Here is a 17834-nt window from a genome sequence, read left to right as displayed (position 1 = left end):
TCTTTGAAGGCGAGGCCCTCTAGATTGTAAACACCCACTTTTTGTAGTTGGAAACAAACAGTGTTAGCGTTGTTTGTCTTTTAGAGTGCGCGCGTGGGCAGAAGGCATTGGGGCTGCATTTGTTTCGCTCTGAACAAACGCTGTCGTTTGCGACGCTCTTTAGAAAACTCGTAAGGTTAAAGCGTTACCGCAGTTAACTCTTCATTTCACTATTTCACCATTGAATTTTATGCTTTGTTAACTTAGTCTAGTAATAAATTATTCCCGTTGTGTGCCCTGCCGTGGTGGCTCAGTGGTTATGGTGCTCAGCTGCTGACCCGAAAGACGCGGGTTCGATGCCGGCCGCGGTGAGTGCATTTCTATGGAAGCGATATTCTAGAGGCGCGTGTACTGTGCGATGTCAGTGCACATTAAAGAACACCAGGTGGTCGAAATTTCCGGAGCCCTTCACTACGGCGTCTCTCATAGCCTGAGTCGCTTTGGGACGTTAAACCCCATAAACCAAACCAAACTATTCTGTTTGTGTGCTTGCTGCTTTAGCTCTCTGTGTAACCGCACTCGAATTTTATTTTTCCAGTAAAGTCCCCCTTCCATCTACCCATCATTTACGCATACATCCCGCTAAGGCCTTTAGGATACGTCAGCAATAGAAAGGTTCTTGAACTTGGCTCTAGTTTGGGAACATTCTGGTGTTAACATCGGCTGAGGAATCTTCATCTGATGCTGCCCGTGTCACAGTAAACTCGGTGAATCCCACCAATTTTCGCCTGGTTTGAATGTCCCTATAATGATGGACTTTCTAGAGACTTGGCAGAGGCTCCGTTGCCTTCCCATAGATATTTCTTTTCTCTATTCACAGTCTGCAATCTATACACAGTCTGCAGACTGTATATAAACCCAAGTGCGCTGAAGTGTACTAGAAGTGTATGGCCATGAATGTATAGATTGTGTGTAGAGTAGTCTGTAGGAATTTTCTATAGAAAGTCCGTATGCTATACTGACAAAATTCTAAGGACAGTCAATAAACTGTCTAAAGAAACTTTTTTCAGGGGCGAAGGTCGCATTGTAAAATGCGGGCGAATAACAGTAATTTGATATAATACGTGTAATGCTCATGGCTTCTGCTTCGAACCCTGTAATTCCCAAGCATTGAAAACGTCAACGAAATTTTCTCATTTTCCTGGATTTCATCACCCATGTTCTTTTAATTGCAAAAATGTGAAAATCTGGCGCCTTCGTTAAACTAAAGATAATTAGACCACAAACGAATTTAGCCAATTTTGACGACTTTTGAATGTGTGAGGACGATAAATCTGCGGAAAAATACGCATGTTAACGCAGTAAATCAGCAGCAAAATTGAAAGCTGCTCTTTCGCTTGCGAAAGGCGCGGTACGACCGCAGAAATTTTCGGCTGTTTTGATGTTAGGCCTAGTTTTGACGCGATTTTATCTTTCAGCAGGCCGCCTATTTGTCTGGGAAGTGGAACTTAGACCTTTAGTGATTAAATATATTTCAAATGACCGTTTTTCATATGTTTATGTCAGCAGTTTACATATTACTGCAAGCAAAAATGAACATTACTCGCATTTCTGCACATTGTATCGTACGCGCGGCTCAAAGGGTCACTTTTATTTGCTACGATATGGCATTAACGTAGAGTGCGGTTATGGCAACCAGGTTCTTCTTGTGCCGATGTAGGAGTCTTTCGTGATCGAATGCAGAGATAAAAAATGTAGCGTAGGGGGATATTTTACGTATGGTGTTCGCACGCTGCAGCATGGCCCATTATTTCCTTAATTACTGCTAGAGTTGTCACCTCAAGTACACCGATTTAAAATGGTCGTCGGACAGCTTTGGCTCGGAGCAATGGTTTATTTTTTCTCCTCTCCTATCGTTTTTAGAAATTCGGTATTACAGTGATGGGGGGAAAGGGAGACCGGGGCACACTCCAGAGAGAAGGAAATGCTCCTCTCACTGAAGTGTCCTCCGGCTTCTTTCACTAAAGGCGAGGCGCAAATTTCCCCCCCTCTCTCTGGAGTTTGCGGTCGGCAACATAGCGGCGCGCTGCGTAAAACGGTCTTGAACGCTGTCGGCCGACCTTTTGAACCTTTGGCTCGAGCCTCGGTCTTTACAGGCTTTTTGTCCTCTTGTCTTCTTTTCTAACACTGCCCCCTTTTACCGGTCTTTTTTTTCGTTGTTGCTTGGTCGGTACGGGCGATGGAATTTGTGTACTGTGTTTTCACCGAGCCCGAAATCTCTCTCCCTCGTTTTACGAAAACAGCCCGAAAGAGGGAGCTCGCGATTTGACTCTCCGATAACGCCTTGTGTGCGGCTCACGTTCTTACGTTGGTGTGTGTGTGAGGGCGGGGACGTGGTGCAAAGTTCTCGCCAGAAGCCACTGACTCCTTTCTTTCCTCTCTTTTTTCTTTCCTTTTCTTCGCAGCAGCAGGGCTCTACCGTGGTCGTCGAGACCGACGCACACGGCGTGGTTCACGTGAAAGTTGTCGGTAAGTTCATCACGGCTCGATCCCCCTTCCCACCTGACCACATGCGCTAAACTATTCCTCCGACGTATGCAGAGTACTATTCGCACACTACGGTCGGGTGCAGGTAAAAAAAAAAAACGGCTTTCCTCCGTCAGAGGACTCGCTTCCAGCCAATGGCGTCGGCCGATTCTCATCAACAATGCTAGCCTGACAATGTAGGGAATGGCAGATGAAAGGGGTTAGTACCCTTCCATTGTTGTCACTACACTCCCTGCATTGTCACGTTAGTATTTTTAGGGGCCCTAGCTGGTATAGGAGGTCCTTTGATGTCCGGGAAGAGCCGCGTTGTTCTTGACTTGTATCCGACTGTAGTACCGGCGCCTTGTCGTCGGTTACCGGTTTAGAAGTGTATGTTTGAAATGAACGGCGGCGCAACAAGGACACTAACAAGAAAGAGACACCACATGCGCATGTGCGCATGTGGTGTCCTTTTCTTCTTGTTAGTGTCTTTGTTGCGCCGCCGTTCATTCCATCATGCACCAACTCGCCCCTCAGGCCATTCTTCTGGAGTGTGTGTATATTTATATACTGTTCGTCGACTTCTACGAGCGGTGAGCGGTGTTGTGGACTTGTCACTTGCGCAGCGCTCTTTCAGGGTAGAACAGTTTTGTACATGCGGTCCTGGCATCGATAAATGAATGGCTTAACAATTAAGAAAATCATCTGCACTCCTGGTCCTCCGCCGGGACGAAGCAGTGGTAGTAAAATAGCTCTTATTAAGCACCCTGCTCTCCAAAGCACTGCTGTTCTCCATACACTCTGATATGGCCCCTGGACCATATTGCAGAGATTTATCATAGTGCGGCCCGCTTTCGCGCGTCGCCGGTGCGCACGCGCTGATTGGCTCCGACGCGACAGACGCGCAAACAACTGACCGGCATGTAGCGCCACCTGGCGCCCACAGGGTGATTTGCGCATGCGCAGTGGCTCCCCGCTGAAGTCTAACCCGAATACACGAGGAACCCCGTAAGCGAGAACGAAGGACTTGAATATGCAAATCAGGCGATGAAATCGAATTCTAAAACAGTACATTGGACATGGCATTCGAAATTAAAAAAAAAAACGAAAGAGAAACAATCACTCTCTGATCTCTGTTCTCGACATGCTGTGAATGGCGGGCCCGAAAGCGCCGTCATTAACGTGATCTTCATTTCTTGTAATCTTTTTTTTTTTTCACTAGTTCGGCCTGAGTTAAACTTCCCGAGTGATTTCAAAACGAACGGGACTGTGGGCTGTGTTTGCTCATATAATTTAACCCTCCAGCAAGGGCCGTGTTTTGCTGCGCTTCGTGGATGGCGAGTACGTTGACCCGTCGCGTTTATTTGAAGTCGGTTGCAGGTACCCGCGCGCATGCGCAAACGCAGACGCACTGACACGAACACAGCACGCTCGTGCACGATGGGAAAGTCCGGCTTTGTTAATTTTTCGTTTTTCTGGGCGCTTTCTTGTCGGTATTGGACGCCGTTAATAGCAGCTGCTAGCCGTTTTTCCGTTTCACGGGGATCCCTTGAAGGGCTCCCCATTTGAAGCGGTTCGCGTCGGTGCCAGCTTAGCCTTTTACGCTTGGTAATAGGTCTTAAACAGGTTTCTCTCTCTCTCTCTCTCTCTATATATATATATATATATATATATATATGGGCATGTTCAGATAAGAACGGTAATTGAGGTCCCATGACCATTTTTTTGTTTTCAATGAAATTTTTATATATGATGGGCAAATGTGTCCACACTAAGGAATGAGCCTTAGTTTTGCAAGAAGCTTCGTAGTTTTCTCGGAAAAAAATCGCACGTCACAAGAGGTGGAGAATGTCGTTCCTGGCACTTCGCAAAGTTTCAAGTTTGAAGCCTCATTCCATGCACAAAAAATTTTTTCCGCGCATCAGCATTTTTTCAGAACCTCTTTACAACTTGTACAATCCGCGAAAATAAAAACTGTTTTTTTTTGCTCTTTCAACCTTCCGAGTAAAAAAATTGCAAACTTCGTTTCTGGAGCTATGCGGTGCAAAAAAGGCACTTTTCAGGGCAGCCTTAGGGCAAGATGCCTAAAGATCTTCCCACTGAATATTTTTCTCAGTATTTTTCGGCTGCTTTTACTCCCCTCAGGCAAGTTCTGTTGCTCTAGACTTGGCAGATAGTTTTCAGTACGGTCTCAAAATTGGCCGAAGTTCAAAAACGCCAAAAAAGTGACAACTTTGACGGGTTTAAAAAAAACATCATCATCGAATTTTGTTAAAATTTTCCTGAATAATCCTCAATACATGATAAGTTTAAGGCACTAGAAAAGTGTTGCATTACATTCTTTTAAAATACAAAAATAAACACAAAACTGAGTTCATGTTTTTGTTATATAGAATTTCTTATTACTGCCTCTTAGAAATAGTAGCTGTCAGAAATTTGATTTAGCACTCATTGAACGTGGTTACATTTTATTTACCCCAATATCCGAACCATTCTCAATGCTTATAGAGCTTATATTCGCTTGTTAGCGGCGCTCTTAATGCGTGAAAATGGGAATAAATTCGCTATTTTGCCTGATGTCACAAGAATTGGCTGGTGGCTGTCAAACAACTTGTGAAAACTTGTGACAACTTGTGAAAACATCAATGTCAACGGACGATATTGATGTTTTCGGCCTCTGGACACTGCAAAAATGCTTGCGACGGCGTTGGTGGGCTAGTGAAACATTGAGCATCAAACCACAACTTGCGGAAGCCTGCAAGTGAGGCCATACACAGATCCGGAGGCTTCGTAGACGTAATTCACTAAACACTAAAGAACATCACCATTCTGGAGCTGCCACAGAGGGAGCTTGCAGACTTTCGCGAAGTGAAGAAGGAACAATGGAAACTGGCAAAGAAAGTGCCTGGAGTTCAGAGGCTCCACCTGTGGAAGTAGGTTCAGTCAACTGAAGGCAAAGCATCCTACGTGGCTACCACCGCTGCTTCTGAATGGAAGAGACTGTGATCTGGCTAGTGCTTCGTGCTGGACAATATACTGTGCGCAAAACCGAAATCAACTGCCGCCGTTTATTTCTTGTTACGATTTTCTGAATGGCTATGTGCACATGAAGCGGCATCCAATTTTTAAATTGCCTCCCGATTAAAACTCCCCATGATTAAAAACCTTGCAGATAAATCGTTCCCCTCAGGAGACGCCGTTTTGTCTCCTCCTAAAGGTGCCTTGTAGAACCATTGAACACAGAGGTAAATAGACGCAGGTTCGAAAACGCCGACTTCAGAAACGCATTAATATTAACTTTTATATACTAAAATTTTGCTATGAACCGAGAAATGATCTAATATATTTCATGAATCGATTATATATACCAATAGACCGTACGACGAATAAATTAGAGAATACAAACAACGTTTGACCGCCACCAGCCAATTCTTATGACATCAGGCAAAATAGCGAATTTATTCCCATTCTCACGCATTAAGAGCGCCGCTAACAAGCGAATAGAAGCTCTATAAGCATTGAGGATCGTTCGGATATTGGAGTAAATAGAATGTAGCCACGTTCAAAGAGTGCTAAATCAAATTTCTGACAGCTACTATTTCTAAGAGGCAGCAATAAGCAATTCTATATAACAAAAACATGAACTCAGTTTTGTGTTTATTTTTGTATTTTAAAAGAATATAATGCAACACTTTTCTAGTGCATTAAAATTATCATGTATTGAGGATTATTCAGGAAAATTTTAACAAATTGTTCTCTGTGTTCAACTTTAAAAGCGCTCCATCGAACTGGCAAAACTGTTCCCCTCAGCGGCTGTTTTCTTACGATACAAAACCGTTTCCGAAGTGGAGGCGTGAGTGATCGAGAGGCGCTCAGGATGGAATACTGCGTCTTTGTCTTGGATCCTAGGAGTGAATATTCTTCTTTCCTGCGTAATCCCTTACAACCTCTGCGCCGCAACTATTCGAAAGCGCTTTACACTTCCCACGTTTTCAATATTTTTCCCTGTCCGTTGCACATCGACGACTCAATCCAATATATCACTGTTGCGCACCGTCCGTCTAGCATTCGACGACGAGTCGAAAGAGGGAGCCGAATGACGCAGCCAGTGACGTCAGAGGCTGGCGAGACGGGCTGCCTCCCCACCCACTCCCCGCTGACCTTTTCCAGCGCTCATCCGTTTTCGGTGTCGCTGGGGAAGAGTGGGGAAAACAAGCGAAATCGACAAGGACGGGATGATGAGATAAATGTGGGAGTGGGAAAGGGAAGACTAGAGTGACGCGCTGCAGAGGTTCCGGAGTGATGCAGGACGGATCGTTTGCTACATTTCTCCCTATGCCGGGAAGAGCGGAGAGTTGAAGGAGCTTGGGAGCGAAGGGAATGGAAGGAAGGACCGCCGGCATTTCTCCCTATTCGGGATGAACGGAAAGTTAAAGTATCTGCAGGGAGCGAAGTGAATGGAAGGAAGGACCGCTTACATTTCTCCCTATTCGGGAAGTAGTGAGAAAATAAGGAGCTGTAGCGAGCGAAGCGGATGAGAGTACAGAGGAGAAAGAGCATCGGCGCATGTCAAATAAAAGCCGCGAGCAACGGTGGCTGCTTAGTCTCAGTTTCATTGTTGTTTCGGGTTCTTCAATGGGTGTGCATAGGAGAAGACATTCATGGGAAGCGCTGCAGTGGCGCAGGCCAGAGCGTGAGCGCAGAGAATAGGCTTGAAACGGAATTTGTTGCTGATGATGGTGCGTTGGCGGCATGTGGTGCCGTGTAGCGTCAATCAATCAATCAATCAATCAATCAATCAATCAATCAATCAAAAGTAGATTTCAGAAAATATTTTAAAAAATTGAAGACTCATTCATTTAATGTGATAAGGGTTTGATCGTCAGCTGTGAAACGGGTGCTATAGGGATAATGTATGTAGAAGCCAGTTACATTACCTTCCGCCGCCGCGGTTGCTCAGTGGTTATGGTGCTCGGCTGCTGACTCGAAAGACGCGGATTCGATCCCGGCCCCGGCGGTTGAATTTCTTTGGAAGAGAAATTCTAGAGGCCCGTGTACTGTGCGATGTCAGTGCACGTTAAAGAACCCCAAGTGGTCGAAATTTCCGGAGCCCTCCACTACGGCGTCTCTCATAGCCTTAGTCGCTTTGGGACGTTAAACCCCATAAACGAAACCAAACTAAACCAAACCAATTACGTTCCAGGTGTTTAAAAGAACACTGAGGTTAACCTTTGTCAATAGAGTACCGCCTTCTCAACACAAGAAGACCGCTATCTTCGGAAACGGAGCTTTTATAAGCTAGGAAAGTCCGAAGAACGAAATGCAGATGCCGCTGCCACCGTCTGATTTCGCAGTGAAATGCGTATATCGAGGTTTTTCGCGGGGATCCCGGCGGCTATTCTACACGACTATTAACTAGGTGGAGTTAATAATTAGGTGGAGTTGTTCTTGTGGTCCCTATAATGGCTTGCACGACGTCATTATCACGTGACCATAATCGGTCATGTGACCGATCAGCCACACAGCAACGAATTGCATGAGTCATCGCTCATATGACTTATGCGATGAATCACGTGACTCACATATGTTCCCCATTGGTCACGTGACCAGCTGTGACGTCACTCTTCATAATCACGTGATAAATACGTCATTTTGAGTGAACCGACGTCACATCTGCGTACAACGTGACTTACGTATGTTCCCCATCGGTCACGTAACCAGCTGTGGCGTCACTGATTGTGGTCACGTGATGATGTCATTTCGAGTGAACCGACGTCACATCTGCGTACAACGTGACTCACGTATGTTCCCCATTGGTCATGTGATCAGCTGTGACGTCAGTGATCATGGTCACGTGATGACGACGCCATTTCGAGTGAACCGACGTCATATCTGCGTACAACCAGCTTTAATATTTTTCTGGGGCTGTAATAGTGACATGCAAAGAAAGAAAGAAGGAAGGAAGGAAGGAAGGAAGGAAGGAAGGAAGGAAGGAAGGAAGGAAGGTGCAAAGGAAGGAAAGAAGGAAAGGAATAAAAGAAGGAAAGGAAGAAAGGAAGGAAAGAGGCAAAGAAAGAAAAGGAAGAAAAGAAGGAAAGGATGAAAAGAAGGAAAGGATGAAAAGAAGGAAAGGATGAAAAGAAGGAAAGGAAGAAAAGAAGGAAAGGAAGCAAAGGAAGAAAAGGAAGAAAAGAAGGAAAGGAAGAAAAGAAGGAAAGGTAGAAAACAAGAAAAGTAAGAAAACAAGAAAAGTAAGAAAACAAGAAAAAGAAGGAAAGGAAGAAAGGAAGAAATAAAGTTGCAGTGCGCTCGTCATGTCTCAGCTATGGTGTCGTGCGCGGACTTCGTTATTGAAGCCGATGGTTGCACGCAGGAGCTTGACTGAATTACCGTAACGCGCCTTGAAAACCAGCCGGATGGTTCGCCATGACCGATCGTGCGTCCGGGTTAATAAGCCCGTTTCGCACAACAAGTGGGCACTTTCTCCACGGCAGTTCAGCGCACGCTGTATAGCTATGCGGTCTTCGCCTCCAAACGTGGTAAAGGGAAGCTTGCTCCCACGAGACACTGCATATAACGTGCATATGCACCGGCGATGCTTCCAGGGAACGCTTGGGCCAGCAAAGGCCGCTATCGAAGACGATATTTTTTTCGCGCAGCTTCTCCAAATTAGTAGGGAGGTACGCTGCAAAAAAGAAGGATAAAAGCCGAAGAAGAAGCCCTGACGGCTGACTGCTGTGACTGATCGCATATCGAGGTGAATATCCTCTATTCTTACACGTGCCATCCTCTACTCCGAACCCGAAGCATTTTGCATTGCACATTGAAAAGGCGGTGCCGTGCGACGGGCGACGGGTAACTTCATATTAGGGAATGTATCTCGCTGGAACTTTGGGAACTCGAAGCCCATCGCCACGCGTAGCAGCCTTATGCCGGAGGCTATACGCTTGGACCGATTTGATATAGCTGTCGTGGATTATGGGTTGGCGTTGGCGAAAAGGATTGTGACAGGGCGCCTGTATATACATGACGGATCATCTGTCAAGGAAAATAACTGTACTCTTATCTGACACGTGTCCGCGCGTTTTGTATAGCGAACCGTTCTGCACTTTGTACGTAAAACAAAAATGGTCGGAAGTGGCGGTTCTGTAAAACGGCGGCGGCAGAGAAAAGAAGAGAATAGAAAAAAAGTTGCTGAGTATTATCGCTCGTACTGGTGAGGCTTCACGATTCGGGCTCGAGTGAGGAGACCCCCAAGTGGGCTCTCTGATGCGCGGTCGTTAGCATATCGTGCCGATTAAGGGCCTCTTGCCCATGCATTTTAAAATTGTCTCGTCCCAGAGGCTGTTCGTTCTTTATGATGGGCACGGCTGTGGCATTGTACGCTCTGAGTAACGGCAGGTTACTGACTGACTCTATTAGCTGCGTTATATTTGGTGTAACTGCGTGGTGCGCGGTTTGCCGTGTTTGTTCTGTCCGTTGCTCATCTCTGTTTTGACTACCATGTGTTATGCGCCTTGTCAGCTTTAACCAAACGTTTTCCTGTTCCCCGTGCACAAAATGAAGGTTGGCCATTACGAAGGAAATTTGTATAAGGACCCTAAATTTAAGCTATGTTATGTTATGTTACCTTATGTTATATTATGTTGTTATGTTATGCTATGCTGTGTAGTCATAAGTTTTGTTATGATATGCTATGTTTAGGCATATGTTTTATTTAATATCCGAAGCTGCATGTTGACTATTATAGAGGAGGGACTCGGTTAAATTTACACCGCCTGGAGTTCTGGGATGGGAACTCATATTTTTCATATTTTCCTTCATATTTTTCTTCAAGCTTGTGAGAGAATGTTCTGCGTAACCTTCGGAGTTCACACAGGCTCAAGTGAGAGCATATTGGGACGGGCGTTGCTCACCGTTTTAGCTCTGCAGCTCCGCTGAGGGCCCTTTTTATCATTTTATAAATGGATGCAAAGACGGGATTACTTGAAAGCCACTAATAACTGCGCCTACCGTTTAGTATCATTCACCAAGGTATCATTCATAGACTACATGCCCCCGGTCTTATCTTTATGGTGCATGTTACAATGCACTTTAGTCAGCGACGTTTCTTTTCTCATCATATCCTCAACAAGAGGTTCTCAGCACGGTGTCTAACGTTGAGGCCGCTGCGAACAAACGCAGTAAGCAGCGAAGCCCGAAAGTTCTCAGGTGAATGAGTACCGGCACTTTTAACCTAGTTAACGGGCCTAGCTGTTGACTAACCGCCTAAGTAACCACTTTGTGGCGTTGTCTTTCTGTGTTTGGTAAGCTCTGCTGTGGGATTTCTTTATCCTGTTTGTCATTTGTGTTCTTTTTTTCATTTTCTAGCCTCATCGCTCCTCTATAGTTTCGGTTTGGACCAGTAATTTGTTTACGCGAGCGTTTACACCGTGTGTTCGTGACGAGCTTACACTCTCAACTCTCTCTCCCCTTCTTCCAGAATGCAGCGAGGAGGACGCCACCCAGGCCGCCCTGACGCGGCCAGCGACGCTGAGCCAATCGGAGTACAACCTCCTGCAAGGTGAGGGAGCGAATTACCGCGCCACCATTTTCTGTCCCGATTGCTAGTTAAGGACGTTTAGTCAGCGAAAAAGCGGGGAGGTGATTAATTTCATTATCTCGCCCTTACTAAGCGCGATTTTTAACGAAGTGGGAAAGATGTCTCACCGGGTCAAACCTGTCCTGAGGGAACGGAAACCACGGATATGATGAGAACGCATTTTCAAAGTCACTAACTGCCTGCTGTGCGTTGAAGAAAGAGACCTTAATCACGAATGCCTGCTCACAAAAATAAAAGAAAATAAACCCGGTTGTGATCACTGTGAGGAGCAGACAACGATCAATGGCATTTTTTCTTCCCTTAACCAACGCTAATGTGAAAGCAAATAAAGAGATGTTAAGTTCTCGATTGGTGTTTATTGAAGGCGCACTTGTAAGCCGTTCACTATTTTCTATTTTTTTTTTCCCCAAGACCGGAAATAAGCTTCAGGGACGTATAGCATTTATTAAACGGTAAGCATATTTACACACAAAAACGAAACGGAATAACGAGGTGTTTCGGGCATTAACTTTATTTTGTTATGAAAATGGGCTCGCACCGACTTACGTAAAGGCCGCGGATACTACAGCGTTTCTAATTCTAGAAGCCGTTCTACCATGCGGTGTCAGTGCGCGCTAAAGAACCCCAGGTGTTCGAAATTTCCGGAGCCCTTCACTACGGCGGCCCTCATAGCCTAAGTCGCTTAGGGACGTTAAACCCCCATAAACCAAAGCAAACCAAACTACAGCGTTCTCGCGGCCTTAGCGTGGCGAGCACGCTTTGAATCGTTGACCACAAAAGGAAGCTGCGATGACGTCATGAGTGTCCGGAAGCAGCTCATAGTCGCTGAGCACGCCCTCTATCGGAATCAGTTGCTAGGCATCCTGCTGCTCCTGTCTGAACCGCACGCCACTTACGCCCCGCGATTTTAAGGCGAAAGCCTTTAATGGCTCATACTGTCGTCCGTTAACGAAGCGTGTCACACGCGTTTAACGCGGGAACTAAAACAGATAGAAGAAAACCAGTGATTGCTTCAGATAGGGGAGGAAAAAAACAACCTAGAAGTCAAGTTTCATGACTGTAGGTTACTTAGTTAACTAATTACAGGCAAAAATGTCGAAATTGTGTCGAAATAGCGCGGACGTCGATATAGACACGGGAACGGTGTGACGTCACATCGACCAGAAGTCGTCACGGCATAGTGAAAATTGTCAAAGAATGGTCGGAAAAACATCGGATTTGTGTCAAATTAGAAGGAAAAATGTGTGATTACGCATAATGAACACTTAAGATCCCCGAAAGATGTATAATATGGGTATCGATACGGCCACGGGAACGGTGTGACGTCACATCCACCGGAAGTCGTCACGCCATAGTGCCCTCGGCTTTCGCCTCTCAACACTTTAGTTGCCAAAGTGTCCTCGCAATTTTTCTAAACGTGCCTTATACTGTCCATGCTTTGAATCGCAAGAGAGTGGCTGGGGAAAAGCAAATGGTGGGGGAGGAGGTTGGAAGGAGGAGATGGTGAAGACGTGTGGTCTACGGCCGTGCCAAGTCGCCACGATGCAAGAACGTAGCTATTTGTTTCGTTAGGACTAAAGGTGTAGAATCCCTAAACAAAAAAAAAGCGTTCATAGAAAAGATGGGGGGGCGGCCTGAAATTTTTACTTGGTTGAAATAAATATAAGAGCAAAAGTAAAGTGCAGACAGGAACGGGGTCACTGGGGAAAGGAGTGACAGTGGCATCTTCCTTCGCAAGACAGCTAAAGCGGCGGTGTTCAGAATACAGATGTAGAAATACGGGGAATGCTCCTTGAGATTCATGAACTCGGACTTTCGTGCGGCCGCATGGTCGGCATGAAATAAAGAAGGGCGGGTTAAGAATAAAGAGCACAAAAATAATAAAAAAGAAGTGGATGTGGCGGGGCACTTTATTTTTCGAGATTTATAGATGCGAGGACTTATCGCAGCTCCTACTAAAATGCGAGGAGTATAACGGTAAAAGAAGAGTAAATAACCGAGAGCTACGAGGACTTGAATGATTGAAAAGCAAGAAGTGGAAATGGACTGAAACATGCATAGCGCTGAAGAAGCAGATTTTTTTTCCCCCTCAGGGGGAATTCTTATGATGTAGAAAAATAAATAAAAACAAGATGAAGATAAAAACCTCACAGTTAGTGGAGCTTGCGGAATGCGCTGGGACGCAGAAGTGTCGCGTAGATTTGTCGACGCCGACCTGAGAGAGATTTTTTTTTTTTTTAGGCCGCTCTCGAGCTCTCCTCCCATCATAAATCGTGCCTCTGGGAAAACTTTTCGCGCATTCGTGTCGTCGTCTTTGGTGGCCGGGCGAGTTGGTGCGAGTGGGTCGGCCGGTCTCGCGAGGGTCACTGTTTTGGAGAGACGCGTTGCAGAGTGCGGACACCGAGCTGCGGCGGCCATTTTGTTGGAGCTTCACTAGGAGGAGGAGCTCCTCCAGTCAGAAATCTGGAGAGGACACAGACAGTGCTAACTTGTACTTGCGATGGACATGGAATTTGAATCGTTTAACGAATAGGCGGCTTCGGACCTACGCTGTAAACACGAATACGCCTATATGGGAGTTAAAATTGAGTAAGCTGTCCTCTATTGCACTCCTTTGTATAAAAGGGAGCTGAAGTCGAGGGTTAGACGGAAACCCGTCTGGTCGAGGGAGTACATGAAGAAGAAGGAGGTAGCAAGGAAGGAAGAACACCGACCAAAATAAAATGAATACTTTAAACGACGTTTCGGCTCCCACGCGGGAGCCTTGTTCACAAAAAAGGTACAGACGTAAAAAGGCTGGCTATTTATGCTTGAAAATGTGCCCTAGGCAGCGGGCGTATGCACTAGGAAGTGCCCCGTCAGTGCGATTAAGAGTGTGTTCGGTTGTCTGAATGATTAAGGATTCCAGATATAGACGGCTTCGGAGATTCTTTTGTGTTTTTAAAATGCGCGCATTGCTCCAATCTATGTCATGCTGCCCGCTTTCAGAATGTTCGGCGAGTGCACCTGACGAAGCTTTCTTGTTTTCAACATCATACTGGTGTTGTTTCAACCTTTTAAAAAGTTTCCACTTTCACCCACATACACATGGTTACAGTCTCTGCACGGTATACTGTACACTACGCCCGGAAACTTTTCCTTTGGCAGGCAGTCTTTTACGTTGACGAGGGCTTGCCGCAACTTTTTCGCCGGCACATGTGATACCTCGACGTCGTAAGATCGCAGGATGCGCGCCAAGGTTTCGCTGATTCCGGGCACGTATGGCACAGGTGCACGTTTTTTGGCGGCTGGGCCACTGTCAGATCGTGGGGGTCGCAACAGTTTGCGTTCCACAGCGTTGACGAAAGGCAACGGGTAGCCACATTCGGAGAGGTCCTTGCGAACTCTTTGTCGGCCGGCTTTGGCGTCCTCTGGCTCTGTGCAGATGCGGTCTGCACGACGAAAAAGCGAGGCAACCACTGACCTCTTGTGAGAGGCTGGGTGAAGGGAGTTAAAGTGAAGATAGCGGCCAGTATGAGTGCTCTTTCTGTACACTTTGAATGAGAGTGCGGATTGGCTTCGTTTCACTAAGACGTCCAAAAATGGAAGCTGTCCATTCCCTTCTTTTTCGACTGTGAACTGGATGGCTCCTTCGATGCTGTTAAGATGCGCTGTGAAATCAAGTAAAGCATCCTTCTTGATAATAGAAAAACAGTCATCGACGTACCGCACACATATCTTTGGTTGTGGGCTGAATGAATCTAGTGCGCGGCTTTGCAGCCATTCCATTGTTAGGTTTGCAGCGGTAACAGAAACTGAAGCACTCATGGCTGTGCGGTGAACTTGTTTGTAAAACACATGGTCGAAAGTAAGATAAGTGTTACTCAGGCAGAAATGCAGAAGTCGCCTGAGATTAGTCAGACGGTATACATAAATTCACCCTTGTATATCCCAAGGAAAGGATCACCCTTGTATGGTTAACGAACCTGCTTTTAAAACTGATGGTTTCCGGTATTCTGATTTTTTTTTTCACACAGGTAGCGGATGCCTGCAATCTTCTTCCGCTTGTTGTTGCACAAATTATGTTCGTTGATACTTTCTTACCGTGCTTGGAGCGCAAAACATAGACAAACGTGAGAAAATGGAAAATAAAGAAGATCGATTTGTTGTTTGGAATTACGATAAAAAATTAAGCATGACCAACAGCAGGTGTAACCTTCTATGGAGTGAATTGAAAAACCGCCGGGAAAATCTTCGCCTTAAAACTATTCAATAGTACCTATTACTTAAACAAAGGTATAGACCCCAAGAAGAACACGTATCCCCCTTCCTTTGTTTCTCGAAGAAGGGACCACGAACAAAAAATCAGAGTATTCTTTTCACAGTTACCGATTTCCTTATTCTTTTTTGTGCGGTCGGCCTGCGAAGGGAACACATTGCCGCCCGAAATTGCTGCTATTAACTACAGTGATATTTTCCCACGCTTTGATTGTATCACAAGCGTTGTGAAACTTGATGCTTCTGTTTACGTGCATAGTTTTGAATTTCTCATCACGTTTTATACCCCCCCCCCCCTGCTGAAATGCTGTAAGGCGATGCCGGTATCTAATAAATAAATTAATTAATAAGTAATTGAATAAATAAATAAATAAATAAATAAACATCTTCCATAACCTTTTGTTTTTCCAGTGAAATCCCCCTACTGTGATGCCTGAATCGCGAAGCAGGTACTGAAGAAATAAAACTGAAGTAAAAACTAAATAGCAATAATAATTAAATGTTAATCACTGGCTATTCCAGGACTCTGTTAACTCTATGTCGGGCTGCGCTAGCAATAATAATTAAATGTTAATCACTGGCTATTCCAGAACACTGTTAACTCAGTGTCGGGCTGCGCTATCTTTTAAAGGGTTACATGTATTCGTATGGAAGAATTCAGCCATTGTTGAAACGCTGGGCTTTTGAGGCTGTGTAGCAAGTTTTCGCGCGATCTTTAGAAAAATCCCGCCTCCGTAGAGTCAACATGAATGGAAGACAGTTTTTTTCTTCTACCGCGGTCATTGCTAGTACGGCGGCTCACCCTTGCGTAGCCCTGTTAACGAGGTGCTTTCAGCGACAGGCTACGCCGTATAAGAGGCACGAGAGATGCAAGGAAGGTGAGACACAGGGGTACTGAACTTCTAGGGGTTAACTAGAAGTGGTTGGCAAACTCACGCACAGACGTTAGAATGGGCAATAAATAAATGCACAGGCGGCGACGAGGCGTAGGATATATCACCACGCTTAGAAAGGCAAGCTGTTTTGCAGATGACACTGTTGAAAGTTCAGCGTCTGCGTCTGTCTCATCTTCCACATATCCCTATTTTTTTTCCCTCTCTCTCTTCACGGTCCAATTATGAAGCGCCGATAAGCTAGATTAATCATTTTACAGCTTTCGGAGTGTGCATGGTTCATTTTATATGTCAGCATTCCGCCTGCTGTAGAATTTTCGTTTCATTTCTCTGTGCTCCCCGATTCCAAAAGGCTACCTTTAACATGCGCTTTATGTGGGTGTTTTTTTTTAAATCCTAGTCGTCACTCCCCCTCCCGCCGTCACCACCCGTTGTGATGCTAATTTTGCAGTTGCGTGACCCGTCCTGAGGTGAAAAAGGCAATTTCTCACTTTATTGAAGCAATCTCTGACCTGTCCACAACCCCGCGAGAAAAAAAGAAAAGAAAAGAAACCTAAAGCTTATTTATTGCATGCGCTCTCTCGTTGGGAAAAAGCCGAGCGGTTATGTTCGTGTTGTTCGATACCAAATGTTCGGGGAGAAGGATTGGGCCCAGGAACGAAAAGGCCGTTCTCCTGCGGGCCCGAGAAGATATATAAAGAAAGAAAAGAAAAGAAAAAACGCCGATAGGTGTACGCACAACGAAAATCATGAACAAGAGAGATGGGACTGGGAGCTGGGATAAAAGCAAGCCGTGGCGAAGCGGCAGCCAATATGAATGGCTCTCGTGTAGCAGAAAAATGGGACCTGTCTTTCCCCCTCCTTCTTTTTGTCCTCGCACTCCTCACTGCTTCTTTATCCTCAGGTTGTCTATTCGCTTTATTAGAATGCGTAGAGCCGGCCTTATCCTCTCGCTCTTCTCAAAGATCTCGCTTTCTTTTTTTTTTTTTTCCTGGGGTGCTTTACCTGATCCAAACCCGACGGGGCGGCACGCGAAAAGATAAACGTTTGGAGGCAAAACACTTTAACCGAAAGGCGAGGCAAACCGCACTAAAGTGCGCACATATGTTATAGAGGATGAAGACGCACGCACACAAACACAAACCCGCCCTTTGCCGAAGTCGCCGCCTGGTTCGTTGGCGAGGGCTGCTGTTTCGCAACATCAGTTTTCGGGATGCGTTTGCGTGTTCTTTTTATTTTTTGGTTCTGGACGGCACCTTATTTTTCACATTTCTCGCTGCCTCGGTCTTTTTTTGCATTCGGGTTTAGCTTTTAATGTATGTATACATGTATGTGGTTGAATATATATTCAAGTCTGCTCATTTCTTTTTTATTCCCCCCTATTTTTTTTTTCTTTTCAGCGATTCACAAAGTTCAGGTATTTTTCCGCTATCCTCACGCTTCTCTGGTCCACACCTACGTGTTTTGGGCGCCGGAGGGGATGGGGGAAAAGGGGTCGGGGAAGGAGGTTTCTTGACTTCCTGACAGATGGCGCCTCGGCCGCAATATTATGTGAGACGCAGGTGCCCCCGCGAGCG

General features: G+C 45.6%; 1 protein-coding gene and 1 pseudogene across 8 annotated transcripts in view; one reads left to right on the top strand and one right to left on the bottom strand.

Annotated features, from left to right (window-relative positions):
- The window catches only part of LOC149335624 (uncharacterized), a 366902-nt gene that overhangs the window by 305828 nt on the left and 43240 nt on the right, over positions 1 to 17834 (top strand). For 7 of the 8 annotated variants that reach the window (XM_089552213.1, XM_089552215.1, XM_089552210.1 and 4 more), the window contains 2 exons: positions 2445 to 2508; positions 10988 to 11068. In XM_089552213.1, coding sequence (XP_089408339.1) covers positions 2445 to 2508; positions 10988 to 11068 — 145 coding nt within the window. The remainder of the gene's footprint in view (positions 1 to 2444; positions 2509 to 10987; positions 11069 to 17834) is intronic. The other variant, XM_089552212.1, reaches the window with a different exon arrangement.
- LOC149335625 (uncharacterized) lies at positions 11219 to 14875 on the bottom strand (annotated as a pseudogene).

Source organism: Amblyomma mixtum, chromosome 7 (genome assembly GCF_055824585.1).
Source record: "Amblyomma mixtum isolate Tamu chromosome 7, ASM5582458v1, whole genome shotgun sequence".
Taxonomy (NCBI): Eukaryota; Metazoa; Arthropoda; class Arachnida; order Ixodida; family Ixodidae; genus Amblyomma; species Amblyomma mixtum.
Note: the sequence above shows the minus strand (reverse complement) of the source record. Positions and strands in the feature narration are given on the sequence as shown.